Source organism: Amia ocellicauda, chromosome 7 (assembly GCF_036373705.1).
Source record: "Amia ocellicauda isolate fAmiCal2 chromosome 7, fAmiCal2.hap1, whole genome shotgun sequence".
In the NCBI taxonomy this organism is placed as follows: Eukaryota; Metazoa; Chordata; class Actinopteri; order Amiiformes; family Amiidae; genus Amia; species Amia ocellicauda.
Genome location: NC_089856.1, coordinates 43,080,356 through 43,101,707, shown reverse-complemented (window position 1 = coordinate 43,101,707; position 21,352 = coordinate 43,080,356). Strand labels below are relative to the sequence as shown.

General features: G+C 41.6%; 1 protein-coding gene across 1 annotated transcript in view; it reads right to left on the bottom strand.

The window, feature by feature from the left end:
• Positions 1 to 2,532: 2,532 nt before the first annotated feature.
• LOC136753556 (glypican-1) overlaps positions 2,533 to 21,352 on the bottom strand; it is a 90,944-nt gene continuing 72,124 nt past the window's right edge. The window contains exons 4-9 of the mRNA XM_066709778.1: positions 16,108 to 16,273; positions 15,301 to 15,431; positions 12,606 to 12,737; positions 11,057 to 11,190; positions 10,471 to 10,646; positions 2,533 to 7,621 (exon numbers count right to left, since the gene is read on the bottom strand). Coding sequence (XP_066565875.1) covers positions 7,407 to 7,621; positions 10,471 to 10,646; positions 11,057 to 11,190; positions 12,606 to 12,737; positions 15,301 to 15,431; positions 16,108 to 16,273 — 954 coding nt within the window. The 3' untranslated portion in view covers positions 2,533 to 7,406. The remainder of the gene's footprint in view (positions 7,622 to 10,470; positions 10,647 to 11,056; positions 11,191 to 12,605; positions 12,738 to 15,300; positions 15,432 to 16,107; positions 16,274 to 21,352) is intronic.

Below are 21,352 nucleotides of genomic sequence, written 5' to 3'. Positions count from 1 at the left end.
GACAAAGCTTGGTTGGATTTAAAGTTACGCACAATATGCAATTTGGAAGCCTAATTATTCATGTTTTCATGTGTGCTTTTGGAACAGAGCGTACAGTCACATGACCTGCTCTCAATGTGAATATTGTCGGGAGGCACCGCAATTACACATGCCCATATGAATGTCGCCCTGCCAGGTTATAACCCTGACATTTCCATGACTGCATATAGGCGATCTCTACTTTTAATACGGGATACTGAGCACAGAGTCCTGACAAGGGATCCATTCAGCGCAGGCAGATGGACCGGAAGGCGGCCTTGTCCTTTAACGGCTCCCTCACACATTCACGGGACCTAATTTTAGATGACTGAATCATTCCCGAAGGATGTTAGTTGGAATAAAAACGATACATTATGTCTATCTGTCATACATCTGTACGTTCAAAAGATTAAATTCAACAACACAGGTAAATTATAATTTATAACTGTCAACGTTTACCTTGACCTTCCAGTTTTGCAGGGCAGCTTGGACCCCACAGTCCAGATGTCCAAGTTTGAATCTGAGTTGTGTCTCAGGGCGGTGTGTGGTTGCCGAGAACATTGGCAGGGTATTAAAGGAATACATAAATGTCACTATTCACACCATCAAACAGCAGTGCGGCATTGTTGTGCTGAGGACTAGGCAACAGATGCCCAGTGAGATTCAGGAGTTAGTGTGGCTCTGCAAGCTGAAGATCGGGGCCAATCCAAACCCCCGAATGCACAAAGCCCACTGGACACTTATGGCCAGCCCAGGTGGCGGTAGGGAGGAATAGCAATTTCCAGCTGTGTAAACTGTGAAGAAACATTATGATGATTTATCACAACCTCCTGGAGCTCTGAATTTTTGAAAAGTTGACAAAACATTTCTAGCTTAAAGGAAAGACTTGCACAAACATTTTTAGAATTGCAGTTATGTAGCCAGGATGGACACACATACGACTGAACTGGGGGCATCCCGAGAGATTCTTGGTATGCACACAATTAGCTCAAGAATGAATGTGAAAATAACAGAACTTTATTCAGTCAGATAGAAAGAAAGAGTAATTTTTGCAGTCGAATCCAGTAGACCTTCTCTGGCTCTTGAGTAAGTTTGACTGCACCCGAGTGCACCCTACACACGAGTTTACAGACGTCAATTGATAGTTAATGGAGGATGAGAAAGCAGTCCCTTTGGACTTACCCGATTAGACCTGATTGGCTTTTGATTTTCCATGCATCTTTAGGTCAACAAGTAGTGTAAGTGTAAGTGCCAGATTCTGGGTACTTTTGCTGAACACTGTTGCTCAATGATTAAAAAATATGATTTTAGTATTAAAATGAACAGTGATGTGATACAATAGTGTCCATTACATACTATGTGCTGCTGTTGCCCAGCAAATAAGTAGCCTTTTGAGTTAATTGTGAGGTGACCTTCATTATTGTATTTTGTGGAAAAACTAGTCTCAGACTGCCCTGAATATGTGATACCGATACTAGACACCCGACAACTTGAAAATAAAAAATACTGCAGTAGAGTCGGATAATTTGTCAAAATTTTACGTACGTTATATATTTTTGCGACATTTCAGAAAATGCAAAGGAATGGGGGTGTCACTTCCAATTTTGCAGAAAGTGGTACTTAAAGTAGTAGCAGAAGTAATTGGATATAAGAGAGAAGGGCTCTTGTGTCTCTCAATTGTTATCAAGTTAAAAAGTGGATAATGCAGCAGGCCTCTCATTAATCTGCCAAAATCGAAGCCGCTTCTTTTTCTGCCCACGTTTTCTCATCTTCCCTGGAATGTAAGGCTCGGCTGCCATCACATGTCTATTTCTTCACAGAGGGGACCCTGGCCCTTCGGTACGCACGCTGCATGCTTAAACACGGCCTGAACAGAGTCGTCTGTCTGAGGAAGATTTATGGGCCAGGCGACTTAGAGATATTAAGACATAAATAATAAAGTATTCTAATTTTAATCTTCAAGCAGCAGTGCTGGTCTGTGGAAAAATGGGTTTCAAACAGAACAGGATAAGTGATGAAGATAAAACAAACAGAGGAATGGCATGGAATAATTAGAATAACAAATATCTGAGGAATACATTTGGTGGCTGTGTTTTAGGCTCTGCAAATTGTTTGCATGAAAACATGTAATATTGATGAATGTCCTTCAGGTATCTTTGTATGGAAATTATATGAATTAAATCAGAAGTCACTTTTCTGGGGCAAGTGAAGGGCTCAGGTAGAGAAAGGTAGAAATGGAAAATGATATGATGCTTATACCACCTTTCATTTAAATAATACTTATTTTCCCTAATTTAAAATTCCAACTTCAATACGTTAACCCAATCCTGGAACTTTTTGTGGGATGGTTTATGATCTGAGTGCACCAAGTAACCCAAACCAAAGCACTATGACTTTCTGAATTCATTGGTCAGTCTTTACTGTGCACCGGTCCTTTAAATGTGTGAGCACCTTCTAAACAACGCTCTTCAAAGAGGTTACCTGTCCGTGAAGAAGGAAAAAGAAGCATGAAGATTATTTCTCATTCATTTATTTGTTGACGTTATATGTATATTTCCCTCTTTGAAGAGAGATCCCTCAAACGAAGACCTTTTCCACTCTGTACGTCTATCAGCGTAAGGAGGATAGTATTGAAAAATCGGCGATGATCTGGTGTCAAGGAGGTATGTACAGATTTAAAGAATAAAAATAAAAAAAACAATAAATACTATATTTGCACAGCCACTGGCATATAATACAAATACTTTATATTCTCATTAATTCAAATGCATAGATGTCTACAATATTCATTCTGATCTATCTGGGGTTTTGTCGTGTTGTTGTTGTTGTTTATTGAAAGAAGAACAAAACATACAAACAAAAACACACCTCTTCATCTGCACAGGTGATATTGACCAGGATGTTTGCAATGGCAGTGAAGTTACAGCTATTGAAACCCCAGTGCTGCACAGTGTTTGGATATCAAACTGTGGTCCCTCCGGCAAGTTGAAAAAACAAAACAAAACAGCCAAACCGGTCTTTGGAGGCACCTAGGGAAACTGACCAATCTCCTGTTACATTAGATAAAACCCAACTCAAATGGCTTTTCTTTTGCATTTCATTACCTTAAGGCATGGCTGTAGCATGGAAACTCATTTACTCAACTCATCAGAGCTGAGCAGACACTCAGTAAAGATATCCTGTGCCTGGAGGCAGCAGTAGTACTGTATGGTAGCCAGTCTTTTGCATATTCACATTGCTAATGCCAAATAATACTATTTAGGGGAAAGGGAAAGGGAATCTGTGACAAATGAAAGGGACAGTCCATCTTTACCCATCCTGACTGTGCTGTATTTGAGAGAGGGAACACAACGGCGCAAGTAGTTAGCCCAGAATTATGGCTTTACTCAGAAATATATTTATTTACATCACACAATACGAAAAACAAAAAAAAACATTTTGGGGGTGGCAGTCTCATACATCTGGATTTGCCACCTTTAATGTCAGCAGCACAAGCTGAAGACTCTTAATGGGGATTGCCCTACAATCCCAGGATTCCTGTGGACTTCAGTGTGAGAGTCCTGGCCTAGCGAGGAAATTGTGATTTTTGTGTTTTACTTGTTTTTCTTTCATTTCCTCAATGGTTTAACTTCTTGTTAACTCATTTAAGTGGTCATACATATACAGCAAATCAGTCTCATACCTCTTCATTAACACTAATTCTTATTTCATAGAATTGTATAACAGAAAGACTAACACCATACCTATAGGGGGAAATACGCCACTCTGACAACTATCATTTCAAGTACGTAGTAATCCGAACCCTAACCCACTGCCCAGACAGACGCCAAGTTCTCTCTCTTGACCTGCAGTGCCAGTGCCCAGCTAATGCTCTGAGCAAGTTCAAGCAGCTTTGATGGAAAATGAAACTGCGACCGGAGGGAGAGCTCCAACTATCCTGTGAAACTGAGCGTGGTTCATGTCCAGCAATCGTGTCTCCACGCTGCATTTATCTGTAACTGTTAACCATCAAGCTCGGGTCTGGTTCGCAGCGATTGTTGGCGGGTGAAGGCTGTGACAGGATCGAGTGGGGAGCCGAGGCGATACTTCAGCTTGAAGTGCGTGGTCTCACAGGGGACGGGCCTACAGTCAAGCTGTTCGCAGTTCAATACAAATCACTCCCGTTGCCAGGAGCAGTATTCCCTCTGTGCCACGGCCCGGAGCTTCCCTGTGTTTCAACAATGCGCCGTGCTGCTCCTCTTCGGTAATTGTGCTTGCACATTTAACGGATTTATTGTGACACCTCAACGCATTAGGCAGTGTGCAACCAGACTAACGGCTCGAGAAGAGTACTCTGAATTACAATCACGTGTGTTCAAACTCAGCACTCGATGAAACTCCATGGCTTATTCCATCCAACAGGACTGACTGCTTATCAAACAGCCACTGGGCCTTAGAGGAAAAACAGATCCTTCCCAAGAACTAATACATAAAGTTCTGCTTATAACCTACGAGGGGTAATAGGACTTACTTCCCACGTATTTACAAGTAAATTACCTTTTACTCTTGCACCCAAGTACCAGCCTTGCCAAAGATAATACATTTGAAAAGAGAAAAGAGACCATTTGTCCATAAACAACCGTCCATTAGCTGTTAAGAATGTAGGTCTCCGAACTGTAAACAATATTACAGACTCTTTAGTTTTTTTCTTAGTTAATTTGTATTACAAACGCCAGCTCACATTCTCACTTTCTTAATAACTCTGGGTCTTGGTTGTGCTGTCAAGTGCCTGGGCATCTCGGTGACAGCGGTTTGCAATATCGACCTAAATGAGCTCATTCAAACGGCCACAGTCAGGCTTAGAGTCAGAATAGCACAAGCGTTATCTACTCTGTGCAGTTTTGTGGCTGTATTTTAGATTCAGCTCACAGCTCCTAAAGCCCCGAATGGGTAAATCCTTAATAATGTGCAGTAGCTTTTGACCTGCTGTGTAACCCTGGATCACAGAAGGATATATTTTGTGAATTCCTGGCATTAATGGCATCAGTGTGGGAAGAAGGGCCTTTATGGTTAAATCTCCTCGATTAGCGATCTCTGCCCGGGACAAATATTAAAGAAACAAATCTGTATTGAAAGACTCTAAAACTTCAGGATATTTTCCTTGTTTATGTACATATAGGTTTTGGAATTAGATGTTCTTGAACATGACTATTATCACGATTAAGATGTGGAATGAGATCGACACACACATTTGTCAAATTCTGTCACAGACGATTGACACAAGATTGCAGGAACAAACAACGTCAAAAGATACAAATTCGGCTTCATCTTCGAGGTTGCTGTGACTTCTCCGACAGCAGGAGCCTCTGAATGGCCCAAAATCATGGAGGATGGATTTGAATATGCACGGCTACATTGCGTTTTTGAAATCTTACAAAACAAATCTATTTAGGGCTCTTGGTTTAGAGACATTATGTTGCACTGATCCATCTAGCCTGTACTAACATAGCTTATAGGCCATGGATTTTTCCTAGTAAAATGTGTGGAAGTCCTTTCACATTGACATGTTTTTGATCCGTAAATTCGCGGTAAAATAATGTCTAGATATCCCCATTATAGATACGCACAGGAATGCATGCGGGGTTAATATGTGGGCGATCGCCAGGATGGATCTGGTAGGTTTGGGGATGCATTCAAGACCCTCTGTGGAAAGACAATTACAGGAATAAAATACATAAAAATGTCACGGAAAACCAGGAACCCTACATGGATATATATGTACCTCATTTAGGATTCCACGTAAAGTCAAGGATGTTAAAGACTTGTCAGAAGAGCGAGGGATCTTTAAGGGAATTGCTTTTTTGCTTCCCCACTGGATACATTTATTTTTCTGTATTTATTTATACTCTGTTCTCAGTTTTCAACCTGGCAGATGTTTTCTCGGCGCCAAGAGTACAGACATAACAAGCCACTGTCTTCTATAGAATACATTTTTACAAACAGATAAAATTCTTCATCTAGCATTCCCACAATATAAAAGAAACGAAACAAAACAACAAACAAACAAAAAATACACAGGAGGAGTTCTTTCTCACAACAAAGTACAAAAATCTGCATTAAGAATATATTCCATCTTTCTCATCCCACATGAATGTTGTTGAGTTAGGATGCAGTGAATTAGATGCGTAATCGATGATCACTGACTTCTCAATAGGGCCGACAGTGGAGAAATAAACTGTCTGATGGCAAACTCAATTATTTTGATATAGAACAAACCTAGCATTTATACAACACAAGGAGAAATTAATATAAGCAGACAGACAACTTGCTCTTATAAGTGGTTAACAGTGGAGTACTTGTTATGAGTGATTGACAAAGCTGGGATTTACTTGGATTATAAACCGAGCAGCCCCCCTGAACTGTACATCCCGATGAGGTTCCCCGTAGCCGACCAACCCTTGAAGTCGAAGCAACGCGTTTAGGTCCGCAACTGTTTGGGTTATTAAAAAACGGAAGTCTGGAGAATCCAGATAAGACATAGACCCCTGTATTCCCTCCGCATCTCATAATCCATAAAATACATTTGCCTGGATGAACATCCTTCTTTCTCCACTGCTAATGACTAGGGCTGAGCAAAGACCTTTGAAGTTTTCGGCTCTCCTTCACACATCAACCAGCAAACGGGTTTTTTGTTGTCATTAATACTGAACCGAGAGGGAGAGGGAGAGAGACAAGTATCGTTGTGATCTGTAATTTCTGTTTTTATCAGAACTAAAAAATAAAGTATTACTCTGTTTTCAAGGATGAAGGGAAGAAAACTGAATGATCATTACATATTAATCAGATCGTTTACAGGAACATTTTGATTACACTGCCACAGTACAGGTTTTGTTAGTCTGAGTCTAAAGTATAAATATTTCGACCAGTTCATGTCCACATCCAAAACCAAATGACAATTGTGCTTGCTTTAATAAATAAATTCTCCCAAAATCTATTTTAAAGGGCAGAAAAGAACAAAAGCTGGGCTCAGCACTACGTCAAAGCTCAGGCAGAAATAACTCGGCCAGACGAAAAATCCGATATATACGTACCTATAGATTTTTTCTCTTTTTAAACACTTCTGAGGTACAGAATTTTCAGAGAACCCAAACACCAGAAATAAAAAGATGCAAAAGACCAGCTCTAATCGTGCCATATATTAAAAGTAAAACAAACAAACAAAAAAAAACTAAGAAAGTGTAGTATTCCTTTTTTTTTCTCCAAGATAAAAGGTAGTCCATTCTTTTTGTTTTTCTTTTTTTGGCAAAGTGAATAGCCCAACCCTTTGCCCCTCCCCTAACCCACCCAGCCCCGATGCCCGTCTGACCCCGTTCCCTGACTCAGTCCCGATTGGTGCCGTCGCCTGCCGATTACCGCCTGAGGAGCAGCGTGGCCAACGAGAGGAGCAGGAGGAGCGCGGTGCAGGGCAGGTTCTGGCTTCCCGAGTTGTCCGTGACCTTCTTGTTCTCGGGGGGAATTGCGTACAGCTTCGGTCGGTCTGTGTTGGGGATGGCGATGCGTCCACTTCCCCTGGGGCACAGGTCCTCTGGGCAGGTGGCGCTCCCCGAGCCACTGACATCATCACCTAGGCAGTCAAGAAAACACACCATCTGTTATGAAGGAGCCGTGAAGTCAGATTCAGTCTAACCTAGTGGACACATTTGTCATGGACACATTTGATACTAATCATGGAAGCCAATGTTTTGATAGGTCAAATTGCCTCCTCTCCAAGAACACACATATGTAGGGATGGAGACCATGGCCAATCCATGGCCTTTGTCTCCATCCCTACATATGTAAGTTCTTGGATCAGTAAAGCAAGTAATTCTGATGTTGGCATGACTTTGTCCTGCCGTGGAGAGGGAAGAACTATGGATCTTGAGGGACATACAGAGACCACAGATATACAAAATGCAATGATATGTATTTACACTACATACTGAGACGCATACACTATACTGAGACACATACACTATATACTGAGACGCACACACTACATACTGAGACGCATACACTATACTGAGACACATACACTATACTGAGACGCATACACTACATACTAAGACGCATACACTACATACTGTGACGCATACACTACATACTGAGACGCATACACTATACTGAGACGCATACACTATACTGAGACGCATACACTACATACTAAGACGCATACACTACATACTGAGACGCATACACTACATACTGAGACGCATACACTATACTGAGACGCATACACTATACTGAGACGCATACACTACATACTGAGACGCACACACTACATACTGAGACGCACACACTACATACTGAGACGCATACATTATACTGAGTATATCTCAGTATAATGTATGCGTCTCAGTATGTAGTGTGTGCGTCTCAGTATGTAGTGTGTGCGTCTCAGTATGTAGTGTATGCGTCTCAGTATAGTGTATGCGTCTCAGTATAATGTATGCGTCTCAGTATGTAGTGTGTGCGTCTCAGTATGTAGTGTGTGCGTCTCAGTATGTAGTGTATGCGTCTCAGTATAGTGTATGCGTCTCAGTATAGTGTATGCGTCTCAGTATGTAGTGTATGCGTCTCAGTATGTAGTGTATGCGTCTTAGTATGTAGTGTATGCGTCTCAAAATACATCTGCAATGAGGGCAACAGTCAAACACGGCAGCTGTGATATAAGAAGGGTTTTATGATGGAATATTACAACACCATGGAAAGTGACTGCCTGGATACCAAGTGTTATTTATTGTGTTTGTCAGTCAGAGAAACATCTTAATTGTAAACGCTGGATTGGCACTTCAGAGCTGGGATTTCAGCTTCCGTCTTAACGGTGATTTTCCAAAACAATTTGCATTTGAAAAGGATCGCAGAGAAACTGTCAGTACAAAGCGAGTGTAGACCTGTTCCTGCTTACTTTAAACTATAACAAATCACTCATCTTCTGTAAACGTGTCACCGACCAGAGATGTCATCCAGTCATTTTTGTTCGTTATTAATTCATACACAAGTCAAGGGGATTTATTTTTTCCCCTTTTCTTTTTAAATGGATCTTATTCCCTGTCAATAAAATATCTCTGCACATCTCCATTGAGGATTGTGCATGTTATATAGTAATAATTAACTTCTAATTATGGGGAACACATACAATTTACTATTTCAATAAATACATGAAGCAAGGGCTGTCTAACTGAACTGAGAGGGGCTGTACAGTGAACATAATATCTTAATATCTTCACTCGAAAAACCAGTGGGCCGTGGCAAAATGTGAAAAATGTTTAAGTTGCACATCAGAAAAATTAAACATTTATAAAAAATAAAGACAAGAACTTCTCATTTATTAAACTTAAAAGAGTTCTTGACAGAATTGGAATAAGATTACTGGGCTGTGCCATACCGTATTACATCTTAAATATAAAAATCTTCACTTCAAGTAGCAATGAGGAATAATTAGTGTAATGCTTAAAATTAATCTGCACGATTATTGTGAACTATACTGCGGTGTCACATGGAGAAACTCAAAACAATTCATAATTTAATTACATCAGTAGGTTACCGACCGGCCACATTTTATTGCCTAAATAAATGCCTGAAACCAAACCAAACCAAACTAATTGTGATGCTGTACTTAATTTAAAGGCAAAATTTAGCAGAATTTTCTAAATAAACAATCTAAACAGAAGCATTAGGACATTCTGACCTTCATCTGTGTTCCTAACAAATCTTAATACAGCTATAGCAATTAGTCTTACACATAAATAATATTCAAAGTATTATTCTGACCTATGAGATGTATGCCATTGTATCACATTGTCAAATTTCCTTCTCTCGAGTGTAACATTAATTGTGGAAGAGACATATGAGAAGAAATCAAATAAATATATTAATAAATACATAATACATTCTTCCAGATTTAGGAACTTTTTACATCAGAGCAAGAATTTATTTTCTTTTAAATGTCATAATGTTGTGGGCAGGCAGAGTGGATTGATGTGCCGCAAAATATTATATATGAAGTGTAACTGAAGCTTGAAAAGGTTGCGAAACACTGCACTGGAGAGGAAATTGGTTATTTAGGATGACATGGAAAATGTGTACTGTTGTTGCTCTCAAGGTCTGGGGTGGGCCGCAGCACTGTGCCAGGCTCTGGTACGGATTTTAAGGCCTTGAAAGAACCGATCAATTAGTCTTATTAATCAAACAACTGGGCCAGAAAAAGTAACTGAAGTGTAATGTGCAACAGAAGCCAGAAGACATTAATATCTTTGTAGGAATTGAGCTTCGCTAACCTTGAAACAAAAGCAAGACAGACATAAAACAAAAACACACAGGAACATTCAGAGGATGAGAAATTGCTGCTTAAATGTCAATAACAGCAGAGAGAAGAGGTTGTGTACAAGCTGAAGCTCGGTGCCTGAGTCGTGCCCGGTGCGCTGCGTCACTCACTGGTGTCCTGGAAGTCCACATCGTTGCCATTGAAGGCGTTTCGCAGACGGTTGGTCATGATCTTCAACTGCATGATCTGCTGGCGAATAGTCATGTCTGGTTTGGTGATGTCAATCTCCACCTCTGGATTGTTGATCTGACTGGCCAGGCCATCGCCCATGACCTCCGGGAGATACCTGAAACACATAGCCACAACCATTTCAGCCTCATTTCTCTTTCTGCTGCTCCAAGCTGACACTCCGTAGATCACTACGAAATCTCATAACTGTGTAATTTCCCCCCCTTTAATCAGATAACAGCATGATTCAAGTGTATTACTCTTTGTAATTGTTCTCTGTCCCACAATGAGTTTATTGCTTGTATTGTTAACACAATTATTTTTATCATATTATGATGTTTAGCATCTTGACATTTTATGGAATCCTGTCAATGTGATACCACAAATGAAATCTAATAAAGGGAAATTCCTAATTCAGAAAAGAAAGCATTCAAATCCTAACATGTTCAGGCAAAGACTGAATTTTTTTTTAAGTTTTGTACAGATAGTGTTAATGGGGTTTATACAATAATAATACTCAAGTCCTACCTTCCCCTGTTAATGCCATTCCAGCATTTGTCCTCGTTGCCGACACCTGCCGCTACCTTGTCGTTGCACATTGCGCTGGGAAGCTGCACCCAGTACTGTTGCATCTCCCTCAGCTTCCCAGTCACATCCATGACCTGCAAAGGAAAAGCACACACTGTCAGGGTGCGACACACTGTGAAAAGGGTACACATTCAAGTTGCATACACAGTTTGGGGAGATGATGTTGTAAGAACTGAGAAAATCAGAACCTCTCTCTCAGGGTATTTGTACTGTTCCCAACCTCTGACATTTAACTGTTTATATCATTTGTGCAGCTGCAAGTACGCGGGAAATGAAAACAGTAATGCTGCAAAGTTTATAGCCATTACAAAAATCTGGGAAACAAAGCTGCAATCCAAATTAAACAAAGAAGGAGTTCCTGCAGTGATCGTGCTGTTCAGATGCAATCTCAGTCTTTCTGATAACAGAGCACAGCTACAAAATAGAGGACAGCGCCCATATCTGCACTTTGTTCACCACTGACAAATGACATCGGCTGTTCTCTTCAGAGTTTTCTAGCAATGTGAGCAGATATGTTATCGGCCCTGCTCCGCACATTCCAGAATAATTTTGTTTGCTTCATGTCTCTATGAGATAAGAACAAGTGATAATACAAAAGAGATTTGTTGAGTAAACTTAAACTACCTACTTATATCAGACTGTCCAACAGACCTGGCAACATCTCAATCCAATACAACAGTATTCAGTTTAAACAGAACTTTTTGTGAAAATAAAACACCTGGCCCAGATAGTTTACCATTTGAGCTTTCGTGTCTAAGGACAGGGAAGTCATCGCTAGAACTGAGCCAATATCTAATTAATTATAAAATTAAGCGATAACTGCAACTATAGAAATGTTTTGATCATAGTGTCCTTCAAACAGGCAAATCTGGCGTGCATCTCATTACCATCCAATATCTTCAACAAATGCTGATTGCAATTTTTCTACTAAAATCTAAGTAGCTTGTGTGGCTAAACTAATATTACAAGTGAAGTGAGACATTTTTCCTCAGCTGTTTACGCTTATGAGTTAATTGTACAGACGCATTGACACAGTATTTGTTTCCAAGGGTATTGTATCTGAACAGCTGAGGGGAAAGCGTTATTTAACAGCCCATTAAAGATTACAGACATGGGCTTCCCAGTGTTGCATCTCTATCGAATGCAATCCTGGGAAGTGGAAACCAAATTGACTTAAATCTCTAATAAATGACAGATTGGTATCCCAAACTGTACTGAGTTGCCAGTCTTGACTGGGAACCCACCGCGACCGTCACATGGCTGCCAAGCTCCACTAAGAAGAAGCCAACGGCAACACCAGGCTCTCAGATTCAGTACCCCAGCGATGTCTACTCGTGAGGTAGATCCTATGAACAACTGAAAGATGCTCTCTGTTCCTCTATCGTCCAAAGGAAGTCAAGGAAAAGGCATCCAGGAATGGAGAGTGAGGCATTAGGTACAAACATGGAGAACAACTTGAATTTAGGAAGACTTTCCGGACAGTACTGACCAGTTTCTCCAGCCCCATGCCAGTGGAGATGGTGCTTTTGTCATCTGCAGAATTCTTCACCCGCTTTCTCTTCTCCTCAGCCCCCGAGCTCCGGGTGCCACCAACTCTAGGTTCCCCACAGGCTTGAAACACCTGGAAGACAAGACAGCAACGCACCCTTCATACAGAGACCTGTCAGCACTGTGTCACAGACTCGCAAGGGCATTTCACATGCAGCCAATACATCCACAAATTCTATGATTCAGCCTTACCAGTCAAACAGTCCCCAAGTTCCCAACTATTCCCAAGAATTTGTGGTTATTCTTCTGCTTCACCCACATTGCAGGAGAGCTCCATCTCTCAACTCATTTCTGAACTCAAGCCCTCAGTCGACAGGTTATATATGTGACAAATATGCAAGGGTAAACTGAATGTAGGATGCTATAGTTCAATTCCCCATGGCTGTTTTCTTGGTGACTAAAATCAACACTTGTGCTTAATGAGGCGAAGTGAGTGTGGATGTACCCCCAATTGCTTTTGGCCGATGGAATGTAGCACAGAGAGACGGAGCACATGAGATTTCACATAGTCTCTTCTGTTTTTGTTTTATTTCGGGCTTTTTTGCAGAGAGGTGGAAAATGTAACACTTCCTCCATTTGTTAAAACTATCACCCATACCTCCACACCAACGGGTAAACCGTAAATACCCACCAGCTCCATTTCTGTGCATTTCCTGGATGCAATGACTGAATTTCAGAGCAGATATTCACAGAAGCAAGGTGTGGGCAGTGAATGCCAACTAGTTCTCAAATTGGAAGGCAGAAGACAGGGTTCACATGCCTACATCAGTTATAGCGATAAGGGGAGGAGTTGAGTGTGAGCTCCATATTTAATTATACTTTATCCTTGCTGAAGATTTGCCCTCTAGTGGACTTTAAATTTTACAATTAGATACCGCTGCCGTGCATTGCGGCTTTGTAATGCTTTACAATACTTTCATTTGAGAATATAATTGCATCTCTGGAAATTGTCTCTGCATTTTATATGGGGTGTAAAATTTAATACCAGCAGAAAGCATGACTAACCTGTATAAAAAAGAAATGCTATGATTGCACTACACAGAGGATACTGTCACTTCTTTCTTGCATGGCTTATGTCACGAGTGAAGCTAAGTGAACTTGTGTTATTAGCGGTTAATGAACTGGAGATTGATGTCATTATAAAGTACTGTTGGGCACAGATTTGAAAGCCTTCCCTTTTGATGACTTATTCAAATTGTAATGATTTTTCAGTAACAGGCCATAAATCTGCTGCAATACACTGCCGAAGGTTTATGGTATGTCACACCCATGCTATGTCTTTCAAAATATATACGTTCTGCATTTCAATGCATCCGTGATAGTCTAAGCTATCAGTCTTTTACCTCCATATACCTTTCACAGAGAACGTGAGGGACTTTGACTGATTTACAGATTTCTCCGAGCGATGTTTGTACTGGTAAGGCTGTTCATTCATCTAGGCAACCTCTCCCAACCTTTTTTCCTTGTTCTTTCTCCTGAGTCTTGTGCATTTGCAAATCAAACAGGACCCCTGCGCAACGGGCTTAATGTCATTTAGGAGTCCCCTGAGATGATTAACTACAATTCACCTTGCAGCTGATGGAGGAGATCCAGGTTACTAGCAAGAAGTGCTGCCTGAACCGGGCCAGAAATTAGCATTTCTAAGCCGCTAAATTCTCACCGCTGTCGGTATCACAAAAACATGTTTCCTGGCATGAGGTAAGACCAGCGCTGGCAGGGGTACAACTTTCCCCTTTGTTTAACTACCTCCCAGATGTACCAACAATAGACCTTTGTCAGTAACGCCTACCTCACACGTACACCATTTATAACTTAAAATATTTACCTCTTGGCAAAACGATCCCTAATGAATTTGCCTGGTTTTGTCCGTTACACAGTAATAAAGAGGGCTTTGTTCTGGGACTTGAGTGTAATGCATGTAGTTGGCAAACACTGCATGTATTCAGTGTTATCTGTCCTGTCGTTGTGCCTGCAGGCTATCTTTGATTTGTGTGTGTGTGTGTGTGCGAGTGTGTAACTCACAGATGCAGTGCAGCTTCTAGGTGTGTGCAGTGGGGAAATGCCCTTAAAAGAGTAGAGTACACAAGAGTTTTTGTTCTCTGGTGTTCGCTTAGGGTTGCTCCAACTCGCTTTGAGCCTTTTCACTGTAGCAGAAACAACCTAAGAGTTACAAAACAAGTTCAAGTGTTTGCCTGCTACACGCCTTAAGCTTTTGTGATCCTCGTTTGTTTGCTTCTAATAGATTTATAATTGCCAGATCAAAGGCGGAATTAGGAAGAATGAGACGGCTGTTAAACGCCGGGTGCTTTTGCCTCGCTCTGTGTCTTATAAGGGAGGGAGAGGTAGGGGTGGCTGTGGAACAACTTGAGGCAAATACATAAAAGTGAGTCATGCTAGAATCAGGAACCTAATACAGAAATAATATCAATCTTTCAAGGCCAGCTTGTGTGAGTGTTTTTCTGTTGTTGTTTTTTGCAGTCACAGCTCCTTTGAAGGGAGTGTGAGAGATCTGCACTCTCACTGGGGAAGTCCAGTGTCATTTGTCTTTGATGTTGCAGTACAGGAAAGCTGTGGTGTGAATCTGGGTGGTGACAGAGCAGATATGGCAGGTTGGGCTGTGGGTGGGTGGCACTGACCTTGCTGGTGAAGTGAGCACTGTTCTCCTGCATGTTTCCCATGGCCTCTGAGATCCTGGTGTGGATTGATCCGATGACCACCTCCACACTGGATGGCCCATTGAAGCGGTCAGCTACCTGGTTCATGGCATCTAAACAGGGCAGACAGCAAGTTGTTATAGTCTACATGGTGCAGGTTATATCAACACCCAACCACAGCAGTATCTGGTGCTCTAGGAGATTTTGTAGTGAAGGAATGGGAGAAAATGTGACCACAAAGAAGTTGTTATATTGTTATTGTTAATGATCTGAAGAATATAAAACCTGGCACAACAACTGAACCGGCTGTGAAATCCCATGATTTTAAACTACACAGAGCTGAAGTTGTACAACTATAAAACACTTTCATTATCATCATATTTTCTGTCGATGTACTGAAAGAAAGAGTGCACCCATCATTTCATGTGCGGTAGTAGATTAGTCGAACTCACGGGGGGAAACAGATGGGAGCTGCACTGTTTATATTGTGTGACAGAATGCTTAGAGCATTAGATTGGGGTCATTTATTCTGAGGTGTCAAAAAATATTATTTATTTATTCCCTAGACACAGATTTTGGACACCCTTACAGTAACAGATTTCTGAATACATGTTTTTGGTGATGGTTATATACCAATTTGGGGACTACCAACTGTCAATCAGCTAGGCTCACCGCTGCGACTGTGAGATGATAAAACTGCCGTTGACTGACACAAGCCCACCCAACCCTGGTAACTAACAGTGTGCCATCCTGCAGGAAAAGCAAATTTCGGCCGAGGCCCACACTCACCCACGAGGTTCTGCCACTCGGTGTCCAGGTCGGCCTGGTTGGCCAGGCAGCCCTTCATGACGTTCTTGCAGTAGTTGGTGCAGGGCTTGACGGAGGGCATTCCCCGGCAGTGTGGACAGTACATCAGCTTCATGATGGCGCGGATACACTCAGAGCTGAGGGGGACCTGTGGAATAGGACCACACTTTTATTCAGAGCAACAACTTATTGTCAGGATCTACCTCGACATGCTCTCTCAGTTTAAACCTCGCCCTACCGACAGGCAGTCCTGGGGTTTGGTCTCTCAGCGCCCATGCGGTACAGAAATGGTTCTGAAATGGGTTAATGAAGCCTGACGTCTCCCGCGTTCCCCTTTGATCACTAAATGTGGAGGTCTACCAAACTGAAATTGCAGCCCACTCTCCCACACCACATGCTTCTCCAAATCAATCTCTTTTCAACAGGCCATCTTCTTGCCTTCTCTCCCTTCCCACCACTGAGACACTATCATGCTGTGAATAAAATGAAACCAGCTGCTGGGAGTTACTTCTTAGCATTTGAAAAGATTTTTTGAGCTCAGACATTTACCACATAAAAGAAAGGATTACACCTATTGCCTTCTCCAGTTCTTTTTAATGTATAACTTTGTACATACCCTGCTAGCTGGTTTCTCTGGCTTTGGACAGATTTGTATGTTGCAATTAAATATCTCAGCAAGAGCAATTTCTGAAAAGTATTTTGAGTATCTCTCCCACAAATGTCTTTGACATAAAACTATAGTCCTCCACAATAGAAAGGACATGATTCATGATAGAGTCATAATGGATTTACACATTCAGGACCACGGACAGCGTCCTGAGCACGACCTGTGCTTTACAGACAATCAGCAACTTTACTTTATTAAATATAAATATAAACGAATGTGTATGTTTACATGGCTAGCTAGTTAAAATTCCCACAGATCTCTTTCTGAAAACATTGGGCACTCAGTCCAATGCAGTGCTGGTGCTGAAGAGAAATGAAGGGCAGTTCGCATCTGGGCGGTATATTACCAAGGTTTAAAAAAATGTGTGTTTGTGTGAAATTTGTTGCCTGAAACTTGACTTGATTAACATTGCAGATGCTGTGTTTCTGCCGACTTTTAAATCTGAATACATTTTCTGAAAACTATCCAAATTCTCCAGCAGAGGTAAAATCTCCATGCTAGAGTATCTCATCTCATCAACGATGCTTCGAAACAAATTGAGACTGATAACAGTGTACCTATGTTAATTTCTCTTCCAGTCTGCACAAATCATTTTGTTTTTCAGTGAGTGTTTTGTCTGTTCTGCCACCACAACCTCCAATCTCTCCAGTTTCTCCATTCGCACAACTCGAGTAGCAGGAGGCAGTTTAACTCCAAGGTCTTCATTATTCAGGCGCATGAAACGCTCAGTGAATAAAACCACTCTGGGCGCCCACTTCACACAATAGAACAAATGCAAGCATTACCGAGGAGCGTCACGGCCGGCCACCAAGCTAAACACAACAAATTGCAGGACAACCCGCGAGGTTGTGATGCTCTGACACCCATAAGTGCCACTGCATTAACTGCTCAAATGTGTCACGCATACAAGATCTCAACTTCGCCCTCCTGCCTGGGCAGCAATTAAAATAAAGCTTTTCCATCACTTACCCGGTAACAGATCTTTGGCGAACAGGCAATTTGGAGGACCAGAACCGTGAAATTGGATGTTATTTTAAGGTAAAAAATAAAGAGTGTTGCTAGTCCATTACTTTCTGTTGTTCCCAGGCATGTAAATCTTTTCAAGTGTTCAAATACAACAGGACTATATTCAACTCTCTTTTTTTATGCAGACATTTATTTTTATTCCAATAATAATTTAGTCAGGCATCTAGATTTACAACAGTGGCTGCATGTTTTGCTTAACCCCTCTTAAAAGTACATCCCAAGCCGAAACCCTGTCTTATTTAAAGTAAAACCTCTAATGTAGTCAAAGTTTTACCAGAGTGTTACTGAACAGTATGAGTGAAAAGAGTGCTGACTCTTCGGGTAACTTCTATAGTATTTAACATGACTGTACCTCAATACAGGCATACAAATTATGGGCACACAGAACAAAATTACATACAAAAAATATATATATCACCAAGGAAAGATTGATTGATGCATTGGCACGTTACTCATTACTGCCGACAATCCTATTTTGCCTGATGTGCAGGCTGTACAGGAAACATTACGATTTAGCACATCGGGGGCTTTTGTTTTCCTAACACACTTTGGTGCATTAAAGAGGATTCGTGTTACAAAGTGGTTTTATCTGAGGAGCGGATAGTTGCAATGAAATACTTGCATCCCGTGGAACAAAGCAGATTACTTTTTATGGCCAATGTTGGGAAACTGCGCGCCGTCATTTTAAAGTGACAAGTTTTGATTGCGGTTTTCGTCAAAGTTATTTTAATTCGAGACAGCAACTGTGAGGCAGATATTATTTATGCCGCTTATTTTATTTATATATGTAAATGATGTAGTAAAGCCATCACTTTGAGGGATCCATTGCATACGAGATCTCTTGCCACTGAATATGAATTTTCTCACTTCACAAACCTAAGTGTTGGCATAAGGAACAGTTAGGATCTATTAAAGCAGAAAACACACACACAAACCCACACACATTTAACATGCCTCCTGAGCAGCAAAGCCAGTAAAATGAAAAGAGAAAGACTCCTATAGGCTGGAACGAGCTAGTCTTGAGTCCCCATAAGCTGAGAGCTGTCAGCAGGTGACGTACAACTGGTCTAGTGGTCTAGGTGGGTAGAAGTTGGCATGGGGATACTTAGCTCCCATCCTCTGCAAACAATGACTTCTCTGGCTCCTTCGAAACCTACAGGTTCACATTGTTAGCAGTGCCAGGTGCATCACATCCTCTGATTGATCAGGCTGCAGGCATCTCAGGCTTGCGTAGAGAAAGGCAGTACCTTGCCTCTAATTGGCCATTGGGTGAAAAAGCACGGGAACTGCTTGGAAATATCACAATTTTGAAAATAAAATATTAACAAGGTGCTATTCTTTGATATGGTGCCCCTCTCACATTACAGGGGCATAAAATGCAGTCTCTGTGTCTTGACTGCTACACCGATGTGGCTGTTCTTGATTCAGACTTCAGTGCTGTACAGTCAAAGTATCTAGGGTGAATTCTGATGCACGTCCTTTTTCCATAAAGGCGTCTTTCCCTACAGAAACAAACACTTTGCGAATACAGCAGGGTGAAAAAACACAACACACAATCAAAACCACGCTTAATTAACAGGTTCTGTGTCTCGATGGGTCATTAATCGCAGCAATTAATGAGGATGTGAAATTAAGCCAATGAGAATCTATTAAAACACGAGTCTCAGAAAGCACAGAAGCAGATTTGGACTCACTGTGTGCAAAGACATGCTCTGTAAATCTCTTTTGTGGAGGCTTCGAGATATTATCTAGTCAGGATTTGAAAGAGAAGTGCTGACTGTAGCAGCACGGTCAAATAGGTGAGGGTTGCATCCCGAAGCAGAAGTAGCATCTTTTTCTAATCTCAGGAATCCCCCCTATATAGCGCCCTCGTTCCTCTGAGCCCCGTTCAGCGCTGCGGACCAGGCATCGGTTCTAATAGAGAGATTCTAAACAGACAAATTAAGCTGTATCAAAGTGGCCAGGCATCTGTGACTCATTAAACCCCAGCATGGTGCCCGAGAGCCCCCGAGGCAAGCTCTTTACAAAGGAGAATAAAGCACTTATCGCCAGCTCTGCCCTTGCAAAAATCCCATACAGTCACCAGCGCAGCCCCCCTGCTCTGCGCAGACTGAGCCCCCGAGGTGTCCAGTCTGTCTGCTGAGGCCGTGGAATCAGCTTGGCAGACAGACGGACGGATAGCCTTGGCTGGGAAAGAAGCTGCTTAGCCTACTAAATATACAGAAATGTGTCCTGAACACACACACACATATACACATATACAGAGAGAGAGAGAGAGAGAAAAAACATTGCAGAAAATAAACATTTTATAACTTCATTGAAATACTAAAACGGGTAAAAAATTACATGTGAGAGAGAGAAAGAGAGGTCTCTCACATGCATTTTTTTTACCCATTTTAGTATTAAAATGTTTCTTTTCTGCAAGAGGAACTGGGTGAGAGCTTTCCCCAAAAAAATTGATATAGGGAGAAATGTGAGAATAACAATAATGATGTGGTTGCTTACAAAATGGATGGAGCCAGAGCATCAGCAATTTTGTGCCCCAAAAAATTAAATTAATTAAGTTTTCTGCGCACTTTGCAGAGCATAACACATTGCCCCATTGCTTTTTAATTAGGAGCTCCCCCTGCGCTTCTACAGGGGGAGCCGTGGTGTCAGTCCCATGTTTAATACCAATGAAAACATTTCTGCTTACACGACTCTCAACACTGACGTTGCTATCCGATCCCCATTAATAACACGCGTCCCGTCATCGACTGTGCGAAATGTTTTCCAACAGATAAAGCCGAGACTAAACACAGGAACAGCAGTGCATCTGTACAGAAGTAGACAAGCGAAAACAGAAACAGAGGGCTGGCATCACGTTTTGATTTAGGAATTTAGGGTCCGGATGCCAAGATCGTGGATCCCAATTGCGATATCCTTTGTGTGTTGAGAACATTTAAAACCAAGCATGGATACGGGCATGTAAGCTGCTTACTTGAGCACCAGCAGAACACATATGTAAGACTGAGGCTCAGATCTGACCCCGGCCTGCAATGAGAGTTTAAGTCACCATGTCAATAAGGCCTTTGCAGTCCGAAGGTGTCACAAGCCGCCATACTGAGAGACATGCAAGTTTGAGGAGTGCAGAGAGGTACACACAGTAAAGTAAAATGTGTGTGTTTGTGTTTGTTCACTCTACAGAACAGACAACGCATTTTTTTTTTTTTTTTTGGAACAATACGTTTACACAGATATAACAGGAACCGAGAGACAAAGGTGCAAAGGCAGGAAATGTACTGCAAAGAGCAATCCTGTCTAATGATCTGCCATGCAATCAGGTGGAACATCATCAAGCAATATCCGCCGCTGGCTCGACTCGACACAAATTGCCTGCTTGATTGTGCGCTCCTTGCCTCTGCCTGTTTTCCTCGTAATTAAAGCGGCGTGGAAGTTGCGCTGCCCCACTCAGCCGTCTCTTTCCTTTTAAGCGTCCGTCGCCGGAGAAAAGAAAGGAGCTCTCCTCTCTCTCTCTCAATTAATCTGTCTCTT